This window comes from Furipterus horrens, unplaced genomic scaffold, assembly GCF_987537825.1.
Source record: "Furipterus horrens unplaced genomic scaffold, mFurHor1.1.pri manual_scaffold_13, whole genome shotgun sequence".
Classification (NCBI taxonomy): domain Eukaryota; kingdom Metazoa; phylum Chordata; class Mammalia; order Chiroptera; family Furipteridae; genus Furipterus; species Furipterus horrens.
The window spans coordinates 40817657-40832233 of NW_028327183.1; the positions used below are offsets into that span (position 1 = coordinate 40817657).

A 14577-nucleotide genomic window follows, 5' to 3' on the forward strand; every position below is an offset into this window, starting at 1 on the left:
ATTGAATTTCAGTCTAGAGTTCAGGAAGATGCTGCTGCTGCTAACAGGAGGCCCAAACCGACTTGATCACATGTGGGAAGCTGTTGAACAGAATCTGGTACAAGGAGTGTGGCCACTTCAAACACAGCAGACCTCCCTTCCTTGCCAGCCACTGCCAGCCAGAGTACCCAAATTCATCTTCAGTGTCTTAGCTGCAGGGGAGCCTGGGAAATGTAGTTTCTAGCTAGATAATTATGTCTCCAGCTGAAGCACCGAATGGAATGGGGGACCTTCTAGAGAATTTTATATTGACTTAAAAGTATTGCTGCCCTGGCTGGTGTGGCTTAGTGGGTTGAGTTCTGGCCTGTAATCCGAAGGGTCACCAGTTCGATTCCCTGTCTGGGCACATGCCTGGATTGTCAGTCAGGTCCCTGGTTGGGGGTGTGGGAGAGGCAACCAACTGATGTTTCTCTTGTACATTGATGTTTTTCTCCCCCCTGCCCCACTCGCTCTGAAAATAAATAAAAATAATAAAGCATAATGTGCTGAAAATGTTTTTTAAAAAGTATTGCTTATGCCCTTTTCTCATACAATATAGATGGGAAAATTAGATTTGCCAGAAGTAGGAAATTAACCATAAAAAAGAAATACAGGCCCTGGCTGCCGTGGCTCAGTGGATTGAGCATCGGCCTGTGAGCCAAGTGTCGCTGGTTCGATTCCCAGTCAGGGCACGTGACTAGGTTGCACATTAGGTCCCCAGTTGGGGTCGCAAGTGAGAGGCAACCACACAGTGATATTTCTCTCCCTCTCTCCTTTCCCCTCTTTAAAAATAAATAAACAAACCAACAAATACATTATTTAAAAAAAAAAGCATGAAGGTATTTCCATTTAAAAAAAATAAAAATAAAAATAAATACAGGAAGGCATAGTGTTACAGACTCAGGATATTTTTTCCTGCCAAGGCTAAGCCCAAGCCTGTCCCTGCTCTGTTGTCCATTAAAGAGGAGCACCAGTGAAGTGATGAGATTTGTAGCGCTAAATGCAGACTTTCTCCCTGTCGTCTGAAAGATTGAGACCAGGAAGAGTGCCTTTTTCACTAAAAGAGATGCTGTTATTGCAGGTGGCAAGTTCTGTGGTCAGCAGTGCTTGGTCTTTGCTTTCTGAATGGGGGACTCTCTAGCTGTTCCCCCACCCACTCAGTCATCTTCTTCCTGTGTAAAGAAGAATCTAAATATTGTGGTATTGTTTGTACTGTCACTCCTGCAGCACACCCCCACCACCAGGCACTTAGCAGGCACTCAGTAAATTCAGATACTTGCTGAGGACCTTTTAGGAGCTAAATATTCTTGCATAGGATATACAGTGGTGAATAAAAATAGACAGCTAATTTCAAATACTGTATTCTGATACAAGCAAACCAGATTCTATGGAGTGATAAGAGGGTGAGGGCTGGGGAAGTGACTGGGTGATCCAGGAAGGCCCCTCGGAGGAGTCAACATTTGAGTAGAGCTATTTAACATTCTCATGGTACTTGGTGCTGGGTGTTGGGTATGTGGAGAACGCTTACATGCCCCTGATGAATTCTTCCCCATGCCAAACCTGTATGTGTTCATCCTTCTGACCCCTCAAAAATTTTGGGCTTGTCATGCCAGAGGCAAGAATGCCTAGGGAAAGAGGTGGATCCTCAGAATCTCAGCATGTGGCTGTTTGAAGCAGTTTTAGAGGCGAGACTTGAATTCAAATCATCTTTCTCATTCTGACCTTGGGCACCTGAACTCCAAGCTCAGTGTAGGCCTAGAACCAAATCTGGGCCCTCCATCTTCTGGCTTTGTAACCTTGGACAACTTCCTTAAGGCTCTGTGCTTCCATTTCCACATAAAATGGGGCTATGATAGCCCTTCTTGAGGTGATGCAGAGTATTAATTTCAGTTAATAAAATAAAAATACATAATAAAAATGATGACAGCTCTATAAATAACCATTAGCTTTTATTATCCCTTTTTTATAGATAAGAAAGGTGAGGCTTCAAGAGGAAAATACAGCTTAGCCCAGGTCATTCAGTGACGAAGTGACTCGTGAGGATAAACTGGTCATGGCAGGATATCACCTAGCTAAGGTCCAATATATAAATTCACTCAGTACTTGAGAGCTGGGGTTGTTCCTGGTATTCAAAGGGCTGCCTGTTCTGTACCTCAGCACAGGAAATACCAAGCCAGGCATCCAAAAAGATGGAATTGAATATCTCAACCTGCCTGTCTGGGCCTCTCTAATTGTTGAGGGGGTAGCTGTTACTTGGAGTGGACTGGGCAGCTTTGGTTCTATCTGGGCATTGCCTTGGGTGGGCAGCCCTCACCCTGTCCTTGAAATGGTTCTGGCTGGGTAGCAGCCTCTAGGTGGTGTGGGCAAAATATGGGGCTGGTTTAGGGCGGGGACAAGACCGAGAACACAGGTTTCCTTGTACTGCTGGAGAGAGGGAGGGCACAAGGAAATTGGAGACCCCATTCCTGCCTTAGTCACTTTCCTTCTCATCGTACATGATGACTTGGTCCAGGGTGTTCCTCGGTGTCATCTTGCTGTCTGCCTTACCAGGGCCTACTCTCGGGGGCCGCCCCATGCCCAAGCTGGCTGACCGAAAGCTGTGTGCTGATGAGGAATGCAGCCGTAAGAGTTGAGGGTTGGGGGAGTTGAGGGCTTGGGTTGCAAGCCTATGTGGATGGAGGGTGCTGTCATTCTCGTCTATTCCTTCCCCAGACCCCATCTCCATGGCTGTGGCCCTTCAGGACTACGTGGCCCCTGACTGCCGTTTCCTGACCATACACAGGGGCCAAGTTGTGTATGTCTTCTCCAAGCTGAAGGGCCGGGGTCGGCTCTTCTGGGGAGGCAGTGTGAGTCTTGGGAGAATAGAAGAGGAGAGGGTATGGGGCTAGGGTGGGAGTACAGTCTAATATACCATGTAAAGGGGAAATTAGAGGGGTGAACTGAAATGGAGTTTGGGGGCTATTGTGATCTATTTTTACTTTGTTTAGCAATAATTATAGGGCATTTCCTGTGGTGCCAAGTTCTTTTCTAGATACCGAAGATAAAATAGTGAATAATCTCGTTTATTTTATTGGAGATAAGTCATCAAAGATACAGCAAATGTTTGAAAATTAATGTAATGTGACTGGGTAACTACATCAGGTTGTCAGGGAGGCCTCGGAACAGGTAACCTTAAATTGGGATCTAATTGACAAGGATGGAGCCAGCCTTGTGGAGATCAGGGAAAAGAGCTAGTATAAAGGTCTAAAGCAGGCACAAGCTTGCTATCTTCCCAAACCCTGGCTTTTAACCCCTTTTCCCCAGGTTCAGGGAGATTACTATGGAGACCTGGCTGCTCGACTGGGCTTTTTCCCCAGTAGCATTGTACGGGAGGACCAGATTCTGAAACCTGGCAAAATCGATGTGAAGACAGATGTGAGTGTGTTTGGGGCTTGCAGGGATCTGGAGGGAGGACCCTTGGGTTTGATGATGGGCAAAGAGGATCCGATTGAACCTTGGCTCCCTGGCAGCCTAGCTGTGTGCATTGGGACAAGTGCGCTGCCTCAATTTTCTTATCTGCAAAATGAGGCGTGGTTTTTAAGTTTTGTTGCAGTTGAGTGTGCAAGATTAGAGGGCTCTGGGCTATTTTGCATAGCACTTATGTGTCCAAACATCACTGTTTTCCCTTTCTCTTTTCCAGAAATGGGATTTCTACTGTCAGTGAGCTCAGCCTACCTCTGTCCCTGCGGTTTTTTTTTTTTTTCTTCCCGGATTTATGCAAATATATCAACCAAAAGCAAACTGCAAGTCTCTGTTGTCTTTGTGGTGGGGATCTATGAAGGAAATGGGTCCCGGGGTTCCTGAATCTAGCCAATCAACCCACAGACTGCGCTAACGTCAGTGGTTGCCGGGCGGAATATCACTGGCTCAAAGCCCTTTGCTCTAACCTGGATTCTTGAGGTGGGCTCCTAAATTTAGATATTGCACACAAGCAAATGGGAAAACGCAATAATCTGAACAGCCCAGTGGGGATCGTGATGTCTGGAAGACCAAAGGAAGGGAGTGGAACTGTTGGGAATGAGCTAGTCGGATCATGAGGAAGACAAACCGCAGAGCAGAAAATTTCTTGGAAGATTATCTGCAAGAGGAGGTGGGAGGTTGTTAACCTGAGCAGATCATCCCAATTTCCACCCGTCCTGCTCTCGAAGTCAGAAATCACACTAGGCTCTTTATCAATCCTGCTCACCCCTTTCTTTGCACCCATATCCCCGCCCCCAAGTCCGCTACTATCCAATGCGGAGTGGCGACTGTCTCCGCACTCCTGACCAAATCCGTTTCTCTGCTCTGCTAAGCATCTCTGCACCACCCCTTCCCACTTGGTCCGCCAATCGCTCATTTTGGTTCCGCCCCTTTCGGCTCGTCCCCTCATACCGCCAATCCGCGCCTTTTGTTCCGTCCCCTAACCACTGAGTCCGCCAATCCCTGCCTTTGGGAAGTGTGGCTGGGTATCTCGCTGCCCTAGCGGCTTGCGCTGGAGGCGGGTGGAGGCGGAAGTGGTGGCGCTGGGCCTCGGGAGTAGGAAGGAGCTGGGGCTGCAGCCGGAGTGGAGCGGCTGCCAGCCGAGGAGCAGGCGCGGCCGCGGCGCCATATTGCGGCCCTAAGCGGCCGCGACCGAGTCATGGCTGAGACCTATGGTGAGGGTTGTGGGCCGAAACTAGGGTCTGGGGTCTGGGCCCAGGAAGGATGCGGCCTGTGGAAGTGGGGCGGGGCTTTATGCCAGGGGGCGGGGTCTGGTAGTATGGGGTAGGGCCTAGTGGATGCTGGGAGGGACTTAGTGGGTCTGATGCTGAGCCTAATCGATTTTGGCGGAGAGTGTGGGTTTAACAGTTTGGGGCGGGATTTGAGGGAGTCAGTCGTGATGGATCGGGGTAGGCTCTGAGGGAGAGGGTGGGCCTTAATATGTTGGGGCGGAGTCTGCGTGGATGGGGCGGGGCTGACGTAATGTCAGGACTCAAATTTGATGGACCGAGGGATGCCCGAACCCTGAAGGGATGCTCTGAACCCTGGGACTGCTCTGGTTTGAGAGGTCTAGAATAGGGTTGGGGATTAATTGTCCTTGAATTAGAGGGTAGGACGAGTGGCAAGGGGTGGGGCTTAAGCTTGAGAATGGGAACAAGGCCTTGGATAGAGAGAGTGGAAGGAGGGACTTAGAATTGGAAAATCAGGGTGGATGGATAGGAGGTGCGAGGACAGGGTGCGGCAGAAAGAGCGCTGGTTTAAGAGTCAGAGGGAGCTGCATTTATTTAAAAAAATAGAGAAAAGCATAGGGAACAAGTGCAAAGACCCTGAGGTGGGAACTAGCTTGTCATCTTCAGGGAGTAGACTGAAAGCCAGAGGTTAGAGTGGAGTAAAAGAGTCAGAGAGTGGTAGGAGGTGAGGTTGTGAGGGGCAAGGGCAAGCTAGTAGTCCTTGCTAAAACAAGGCATAGCAATGTAATAGCTAAGATCTTGGACTCTCGAGCCAGTTGGTCTGGGTTTGAATCCCAGCGCTGCCTAGCTATGGGGCCTTGGACAAGTCAATTAACTTTTCTGGTCTCAGTTTTCTCATCTGGAAAATAGGGATAATTATTAGTGCATCTCCCTCAGAGAGTTTTCCTGAGGATTTAGTGAGCTGTTGATGTAGGTAAAGAACTTTAGAACTATGGCTGGTACATGGGAAGCATTACATAAAAATTATCTGTTACTGTTTGTTACCCACTGCTGTGTTTCTGCTTGTGTCTATTTCTCTCTCTGTAACTCTGATGTCCTCTTGGTTTCCATGTTTTTTCTTGTATCTTTTTCTTTGGGTTTTCCTGATTTTGATCCTATTTGCTCAGACTTCCTCTTCAAATTCCTGGTGATTGGCAGTGCAGGAACTGGCAAATCATGTCTTCTTCATCAGTTCATTGAAAATAAATGTGAGTGTCTGGGAGTGGTCCAGGGAGCACTGAACAGTGGGCATGGGCATGGTGTGGGCAAGTGGTTGGGTTGTGCCGGGGCAGGGATGACTGTAGGTACAACTCCAGTGCTGGCTTCCTGGTTGTTGCTGTTGTGCATGCTCTTTGCTAGGTCCTCCTTGAGCCTCAATTGCCCCAGCAATGAGAATGGATTTGTATATGTTGAGCAGGCCTTGGAGGATAGGAATCCTCTGAGCCTCTGTACTGCCTCTTTTCACCCTCCCACTCCCAGTCAAACAGGACTCCAACCACACGATCGGTGTGGAATTCGGATCTCGGGTAGTCAGTGTGGGAGGGAAGACTGTGAAACTACAGATTTGGGACACGGCTGGCCAGGAGCGGTTTCGGTAAGTGGGCTGGACTTTCGAGGAGAAAGAGGGTAGAGGTGAGGGAGGAAAGAGAAGAGAAAATGGCGGGGAGAGAGGTGTGCAGAGACACTTGGAGATACAACAGTTGGAGCAAGGAGACACTGAGAGAGCAGGCAAGGCAGAGGGAAAGAGACAGAGACTGAGTAGCAGGTACTTACAGCCAAAGAAAGAAGGAGTTCTGGAGAGAGGATGGCAGAGACAGTGAGAGAAAAGAGACCAAGAAAGAAGCATAGTGAAGAGTGAGAGAGCCAGGGAGAGACCAAAGCAGGACATAGACAGACTATGGTAGTTAGACCCATGTGGCTGGAGGGATGAGAGAGACTTGTGCCTGGGGAGAGACCATGCCTGAAGAGAAAGACACACTTGGGGCGGACATGAGAATGTAAAGATGGAAAGAGAGCGACTAAAACAGAAAGAGAAAGGGACACTTGAAAGAGAAAGAAAGAGAGAAGAAGGTAAAGAAAAGGGAGATGAGACAGAACAGAAACGGACAGGGAGAAGGGGACAGGTGCAGCAGAGAGATGGAGAAACCTTTCTGTGTTGGTGGAGGGGAGAGAGAAACAAGTAGGACTCAGTGCACAGAATGTTTTTAAGAAATGTCTGAGGAAAAGGTGATAGACACATAGAAACCCTAAGTCTGAGAAACAGACAGAAAAGAAATAAGAGAATATAATCCATGAAGAAGAGCTCCTAAGTTAATAGTCATGTGTTAGTTCACTGTGTGAGGTGCATAGAGGCAAAAGGCAGAGAGAGGGCAAAGGAAAGTCAAGTGTTTGACATGAACTAGGTTTGCAGTTAGTGCTCACTAAATGCTTGTGGAATGATTGCATGAGTTCCAGTTGGATCCAGGCTGGTGACACAGGGAGATGCAAACAGTTGGTCACACTGGGAAGGGGCCACACAGCAGGAGAGGGACAAGCAGTTGTAGTTGCATAGCATCTGGCCAGGCCTGGGCAAAGGGGAGATGACCAAAAACATTGAATGAATGAATGAATGAATGAATGGGAAAGCAAGAGTGAGCATGAGAGAACCAGAGTCAGACAGAGAGAAATAGAGACTGAAAGACACACACACATAAGGCAGACAGAGAGAAAGATACGGACCAATGCAGAAATACAGAAAGACAGGTACACAGAAAGAGTCAAAGACAGGGAGAAACTCAGACACAGATGTAAGGTAGAGAGAGAGGGAGACAAAGACTGAGAGACAGAGAGACACTGTAGTAAGATCAGACCATGCCAGGTTTGGGGGGATGGGCCAGCAGTGACGGGGGGCCTCCGAACCACCAGTCTCTCTTCGCAGAGGGGGGCAGTCTTGGGACACACCCCAGCCTCCGGGGTGACTGGGTCCCCCTGGCCCCACAGGTCAGTGACACGAAGTTACTACCGAGGGGCAGCTGGAGCCCTGCTGGTGTACGACATTACCAGGTAGGTGTACAAATTGGGTGGGGTGGGACCCCTCTCCTGTGCCCACCTCCCTCTTTTTTCCTTCTCCACAGCCGGGAGACTTACAACTCACTGGCTGCCTGGCTGACGGACGCCCGCACACTGGCGAGCCCCAACATTGTGGTCATCCTTTGTGGCAACAAGAAGGACCTGGACCCTGAGCGCGAGGTCACTTTCCTGGAGGCCTCTCGCTTTGCCCAGGAGAATGGTGAGAGCCGTTCAGTGGACTGGTGGGGGTGGGGGGCAGTTCACTGGGGCCATGGGCCTCCTGGCTATCTATGGCTGTGCCCAGCAGGGGAATGTGGAGGTTTATTTAGAGGTGTAGGTTCAAATGTTAGTGTTGCCACATACGCACCATATGACTGCTCTGGTCCTTAATTTCCTCATCTGGAAAGTGGGGCTCACAATGTTTCTCTCTCTCATCCTACATGATAGTTAAGGGATATGGTTTATGGAAAGCCTTCAGCACCACCTGGATGAAGCTGGTACTGATAATATTTACTGTTAAGGTTTCAACCACCATGGCGAGGTGCAGGGTATTGGTATTAAGGTAGAGACTGCAAACGCCAATGGCCCTAGCGGACAGGCACATTTTGTGAATAAAGAAGATAGGATGGGGTTGACCCCACGGTAGCAGACGCTGGCGTTAGGGGAGTGGACAAGACTCACAGTCATGTTAAAAGGTATGGAAGTACAAACCCATTTGAAAGCATGTTGGCCAAATACTGCCAGCATAGGGTTTGTCCACATTCTTCTAGTTTGTAACGTGCAGGTTTAGAGGAGGTTTTGCCCTGAGGAAGATGTAGGTTTTAATCTTGACTCTTTACTTACTGTGTGGCCTCGTTGCATGACTGATGGATGGACTGTGGTGGACCTACACCTTGCAAGGTGGTGCTGAGGACACAGTGATGAAGCTAGCCTTAGGCCCAGCTCTCAGTCCTGTGGGAGCAGGTGGGCAGGCAGGCCGGTTTCCAGACAGTGACAGCCAAGGGGGGTCAGGACCTGGCTGGGGGAGACACAGGGGCCCGTGGGAGCCCTGAGGAGGTGAGGAGGCACCTGACATATTCCGGAGGTCAGAGAGGACTTTCTGGAGGAGATGAATAAGCTGAGCTATGAAGGAAGAGCTAAGTGGGGAGAAGGGCATTCATGGCAGAGGAATGCTGCATACAAAGGCAGGGAATGAGGGCAAAGGTGGTACATTTGAGGAACAGAATGAGAGGCAGCGGGTCATGGTTGGAGTGGAGGATGGACACTCCCTGAGGCTCTGACTTTCTGAGTGTCTCCCCCCAGAGCTAATGTTCCTGGAAACTAGCGCTCTCACGGGTGAGAACGTGGAAGAGGCTTTCCTGAAGTGTGCCCGCACTATCCTGAACAAGATTGACTCAGGTGAGGCCTGGACTGACCAGAGTGGGAATGGAAGGCAGGGTCCAGAGCTTTCCAAGGCACCAGTCCTGACCTCTCCCCTCACCTCCAGGTGAGCTCGACCCTGAGAGGATGGGCTCAGGAATTCAGTACGGTGATGCTTCCCTTCGTCAGCTGCGGCAGCCACGGAGTGCCCAGGCTGTGGCCCCTCAGCCCTGTGGCTGCTGAGACCTGTGGAGCCAGGTGGGATACTGGGGGCTACAGGGGTGGTGGTCTCCTGGCAACGGGGAGTATGGAGCAGAGACAGACACACAGAAAAGGAAAGATGACAAGAGCAACAGGGAGAAAGGAAATTGCAAAAACGCTTGAGTTAAAGCCACAGGGAGCCCTGGCTGGTGTGCTTAGTGGATTGAGTGCCAGCCTGTGAACCAAAGGGTCACTGGTTCGATTCCTAGTCAGGGCACATGCCTTGGTTGCTGGCCAGGTCCCCAGTTGGGGACCTGTGAGAAGCAATTGTACATTAATGTTTTCTCCCTCTCTGCCTCCCTTCCCCTCCCTCTGGAAGTAAATAAATAAAATCTTAAAAAAAAGAAAAACAGAACAAGAAAAGCCACCCGGAAGTCCTTTCCATCCCTCTGCCAACTTTCTGCCCTGGATCTTTGACCCTCCCATTCCTAATTTATCAAATATTTATTGAGCATCTACTGTGTGCCAGGCCCTGTTCAAGTCACTAGTGAAACAGACAAAAATCCCTGTGTTCATGGAGGAGACAAACAAATACATAAGTAAATTACATAGTAGTTAGGGAGATAAGAGTTTTGCAGGGCAAGGAGGGGTAGGGAGGAAGAGGAATGGAATTTGAATGGGTTGATGAGGCAAGGCCTCTGAGAAGGTGACATTTGAACAAAGACTCAAAGGAGGTAAGGGAGGGAGTCATATGGGGACCTGGGGGAAGAGTGTTCTAGGCAGTGAGAATAGCCAAATGCAAAGGCCCTAAGGCAGAGTCATGCCTCACATGGATGAGGAAGCCCAAAGAGGCTAATGTGAGTGGCATGGAGTGTGTGTGTGTACACGTGTGCATTGAGGTGGTGCTACAGCAGGAGATGAGGTCAGGTATGGAGGGAAGCAGATCAGTTAGGGCCTTGTGGGCCACAGGAAAGACTGGTTCATACACTGGGTGGGATGGGATCCATAGCGGGGCTCTGAGCAGAGGAGGGATAGGATCTGATTCAGGTATTCACAGGGTCCCTCTGACTGCATATAGTGGGGTACTGTGGGGGCAGAGGTGGTTGCTGGGAGACCAGTGAGGAGACTACTGCAAAGTCAAGGTGAGAGATGATGGTAGACAGGACTACGGTGGGGGTGGAATGGGTGTTGAGATGTCGATAGGTTCTGTTTCCTCCCTAGTCTCTATCTCTAGTCTTGTCCCCTCTTGATGCAGCCATTGGGCCTTTCTAAAGCACATTTGATCCTGTCCCTCTCGTGCCTAAAACCATTCCTGGCTCCCAGGATCCATGGGACAGCGCTGAGGCTCCTCAGCCTGATGTTCGACTCTGCAGGGGCTGGCCCCTACCAGCCACACCTGCCTCAACTTGTATCTCCCCCCACCTCGCAGGGCACTGCAGCCACAATGAAGTTCTTTCTGTTTCTCTGGGTCTTGGCTCATTCTGTTCCCTCTGCCAGGAACACCATTCATTCCCTCTCTTCCCTGCTAACCTCCTCCCCCTCCTTCAGGACACCTTTTTTCTTCCAAACTCCTTGACAGGCTTGCAAGATCCTACAGGATTTGGTCCCATCCTTACCTCTCTGAGGGTGTGAATGTCTTCCCAGTTCTCCCTTCTGCATTTCATGTCCACTTCCCCTCACAGCCACTGGCAGCTATAGAGTGGCTGCGGGGAAAAGGCGTTATATTGCAATATGCTTTGAAGGCAGAGCCAACATGATTTCTTGATGAATTAATTTGGAATTTGAGAGCAAGGAGTCCAGAGTGAGTTCTTCGGGCAGTGCTCTTTTTTACTTCCAGTCTTTTCCACTTGCTGTGCCTCCTCTGGGTGCACCTGTCCTCCTGACTTCCTTCTTACACCAACTCCCGCTCATCATCTGGTCTCTGCTATGTGACTTGTCCTGCAGGAACCTTTATCCCAAACGGGGTCATTCTGTCTTTCTGGTGGTCTCACAACTTATTATTTGTACAGTGTGTGTCTTCTCCATCTGAGAAGGAAAGGAGGTAACAGGTTGGAGAGTCCAGAGCCACACTGCCTGCATTTAAATGCCAACTCTGTCACTTGTAGCTAGTTGACTCTGGGCAAATCATTTAACCTTTCTGGGCCTTGGTTTCCTCAGTAACAGTACCTGCCTCCTGTGGGTATTGAGAAGATAAATAGTTAATTCATGTAAAGTGCTTAGAACAGGGACTGACACTGGTAAAGATTCATAAACAAGAGTTGTTTATTATTTTTCTTCTTTTTATCCATTTAAAGACCCTGGCTGTGCAGAAATGGATGAGTGTGTACCCTTCAGCTCCAGCGCTTAGCACCAGATCTGTTTCAGGGTTTGCCTTCAGGCAGTGAAATATAAGATGGTGCTTTTTCAAACTTTGTGGACTGCAAGCTGCAGGAAGAAATATATGTTGATCTAATACACTCACACACATTTAAAACTGATACACATGTTTTCCTAACACTAATACTCTTTTTGTAAAATTGGGGTGATAGTCACATAAGACAAATATAGACATTTTATTTTTTAAAAGATTTTATTTATTTAATTTTTTAAAAAGAGTTTATTCATTTCTAGAGAGAGGGGAAGGGAAGGAGAAAGAGAAGGCGAGAAACATCGATGTGTGAGAGAACTGATCAATCAGTTGCCTTTCTCATGGCCCCCACTGGGAATCTGGCCTGCAACCCAAACATGGGCCCTGACCGGGAATCAAACTAGTAGCCTTTTGGTTCATAGGCTGGCACTCAATCCACTGAACCACACCAGCCAGCGCAATATAACCATTTTAAAGTGTATCATTCAGTGACATTTAGTACTTTCACAAGATTATGCAACCATCACCTCTGTATAGTCCCAAAACATTTCATTGCCTCAGAAGGAAACCCCACACCCATTAAGCAGTCATTCTTCATCTCCCCCGGCCTCTGGCATCTGCTCATCTGCTTTCTATTTCCACGGACCAATATTATTGCATATGATGCACTCTGATATTTTCTATGTGTTCCATTTCATTCTTTTCCAATAAAGATTGGTCAAGGCCCACCAAATTGATTTCCTACTCCACTAATTCAGTGCTGCACAGTGGAATCACCTGGAGAACTTTAAAAGCTATTGATGCCTGAGCCTCCCTCACAGATTCTGAAGTGATTTCAGGATTTCTGGAAGCTCCCAGGTAAACAGTCTCTGCAGCAAAGCAAGAACTACTAACTGAATGTGTCTCCTGAGTTTGGAAAGGAGGCAGCTCTCTGAGGAAAACAATCAGGGAGAAACCCTCAAGAGAGAGTGCCACAAATTACATGCAGACAAGAAATAGAAAGACAGACAGATAATGTGGAAACTCTGGGAAAAAGAAAGATATTGAGATAGACACAGATAGGGCAGAAGGATACCCAGAAATGAGATAGGCACACCAGCTAGACAGAGCCAGGTTATTTCCAGTTCACCTTACATTTTTCTTTCAGCTCACCTGTTCTCCAGGACTAGCCCTGTCCTTCCAGCTGAGGTCCAGATCCAGGCCCCTGGAGGCCGAGTCCCTCACCTGCCCTGGCCCCAGAGAAGCTGCCCTGACACCTGTCCCCCTTCCCTTGCCTGGTGGGGCCTGGCTGAGGGGCAAGACTGAGGGGGAAGGGGGAATCCATACCTGCTGCTGCTTCCTCTGTCTTGGCTACCCCTTGTCCCCCTTGAACTCCTAATCATTCTTAAAGTGTTCCCAAAGCCTGGGACCAGGGCCATTTGGCCCCAGCTCCCCTGGCCCTGCCATTGTGAGTACAAGTTATTTATTATCTGGAGGCCTGCCCCCCCCCCCATAAAGCATTGTTTATAACTGTGTCTTGGCTTCCATCATTTTGGGGTGGCAAGGAGGGAGGGGAGGCAGAAGAGGTACCTGATGGAAGAATATTAAATGTTATGATGTTTGGGGCTATGTTTCTGGGTTGGACATGGTGCGGAGGTACACCATGACTCCATGACTCAGCTGCCTGTTGTAGAGGGAGTCTGTCACTGTGTGCACACTTTGTGACAGAATGTGCTGACAGCCCATGTATGTATCACTGATGTCCCTGTGTTTGTGCCATGATTAATGGTATCTGTAGGCATGTGTGCTGCTTGTGTGTGTGACACTTGTTTGTGACAACTGTGTCCTCAGTGATTGTATTCATGAGGCTCGTGTTGCTTGGGACACCAAGCAACCTGAATAATAATTCAGGCCTGTGGGTGATCCCTATGCAGGTCTGATGCCTGAACGTCCAAGGCAGTGTCTGACTTGGATGTGTGACTGTGCCTGTGTGCCCCAGAGGTCTTGGTGTTTTGATGTGAATTTGGCTCCTTTTGACATTTGTGGGTGACCATGAACCCTTTCTATGTGAGGGCCTTTGTGCAACCCGGACTCCCGTGCATACTGGAGTCCAGTATGTTATTTTTCTGTGCCTAGGTGAACCACGCACGACGCACGCTCTGCCAAGGACAGGTGAAGTCCCCTCCGGACACTCCCAACTGCTCTGCCACTCCCAAGTCGGCTTTAACCCACACCCAGGAGGCTTGAGTCTGCTCAGCCTAGGCGAGGTGGAGGGGGCGGGGCATTTAAATAACATCAGCACAGTCCTCCTAGGCCTAGTAGCCAAAAATGTACTTAAAAGACTCGAGACTGTCATGCAAATATCTCCTCTGCATAGCTTTCCTAGGTTGCTTTATTCTGACTCCCACAACTGTCCCAGGGGGCAAGGGCAAAGTGGGTTACAATACATCTGCACATCTAGTCCACTCTCCTCAAGGACGTTCCGCACTTTTTTCCTCCGTTATATAAAGGCCTTGTTTAAATTATCATTGACGTGTTAATTTACATACATTTCCCAACTACCTGCGCTGACATTTCTCAATATCTCATCCCTATTCTTGAGCTGTGAGAAGGCGGAGCTGTCCCTGTAAATTACATCGATGATTTGATTTGCATGCTACATCCTGATCTCGGTTCTCGTTCCGCAGTGTTCTAGGCTCTGAGGGGATGGGCATGTCATGTAAATATTATTTGCATGTCCCTCCCACGTCGTTAGCATAGCGTTCACAGAAACTCCCCTGATTCAACCCTTTTTGCGTCCCTCCCCTCGTGCGCAAAGGGGCAGAGCGTAGAATGCAAATGAGCCTCGTGTCGGCTGGCCCACCTCCCCTTTTTAGATTGTGGCTGTTCTGAACGTCC

At 49.0% G+C, this 14577-nt stretch overlaps 2 protein-coding genes across 4 annotated transcripts; both read left to right on the forward strand.

Moving 5' to 3' along the window:
• Positions 1-873: 873 nt before the first annotated feature.
• On the forward strand, positions 874-3784 carry MIA (MIA SH3 domain containing). The gene is made up of 4 exons (XM_090259786.1): positions 874-2640; positions 2731-2864; positions 3322-3432; positions 3698-3784. Exons 1-4 carry the CDS (start codon positions 2514-2516, stop codon positions 3719-3721), a joined length of 396 nt encoding a protein of 131 aa, XP_090115912.1. The 5' UTR covers positions 874-2513; the 3' UTR covers positions 3722-3784.
• A 732-nt stretch (positions 3785-4516) lies between these two features.
• Positions 4517-13209, forward strand: RAB4B (RAB4B, member RAS oncogene family). 3 transcript variants are annotated; one of them, XR_016507637.1, is made up of 9 exons: positions 4517-4691; positions 5873-5953; positions 6225-6339; positions 7725-7787; positions 7859-8013; positions 9096-9191; positions 9280-9410; positions 12414-12558; positions 12848-13209. XR_016507637.1 is itself a non-coding variant. In XM_090259553.1 (8 exons), the coding sequence occupies exons 1-7, from the start codon at positions 4676-4678 to the stop codon at positions 9393-9395; spliced, it is 642 nt and encodes a 213-aa protein (XP_090115679.1). In that variant the 5' UTR covers positions 4517-4675; the 3' UTR covers positions 9396-9410; positions 11648-11709. The 3 variants fall into 3 exon arrangements, 2 of the variants coding, with proteins under 2 accessions (XP_090115679.1, XP_090115678.1); XM_090259553.1 differs by lacking the exons at positions 12414-12558; positions 12848-13209 and adding an exon at positions 11648-11709; XM_090259552.1 differs by lacking the exon at positions 12414-12558 and having other exon boundaries at positions 4519-4691.
• The last annotated feature ends 1368 nt before the right edge of the window (positions 13210-14577 follow it).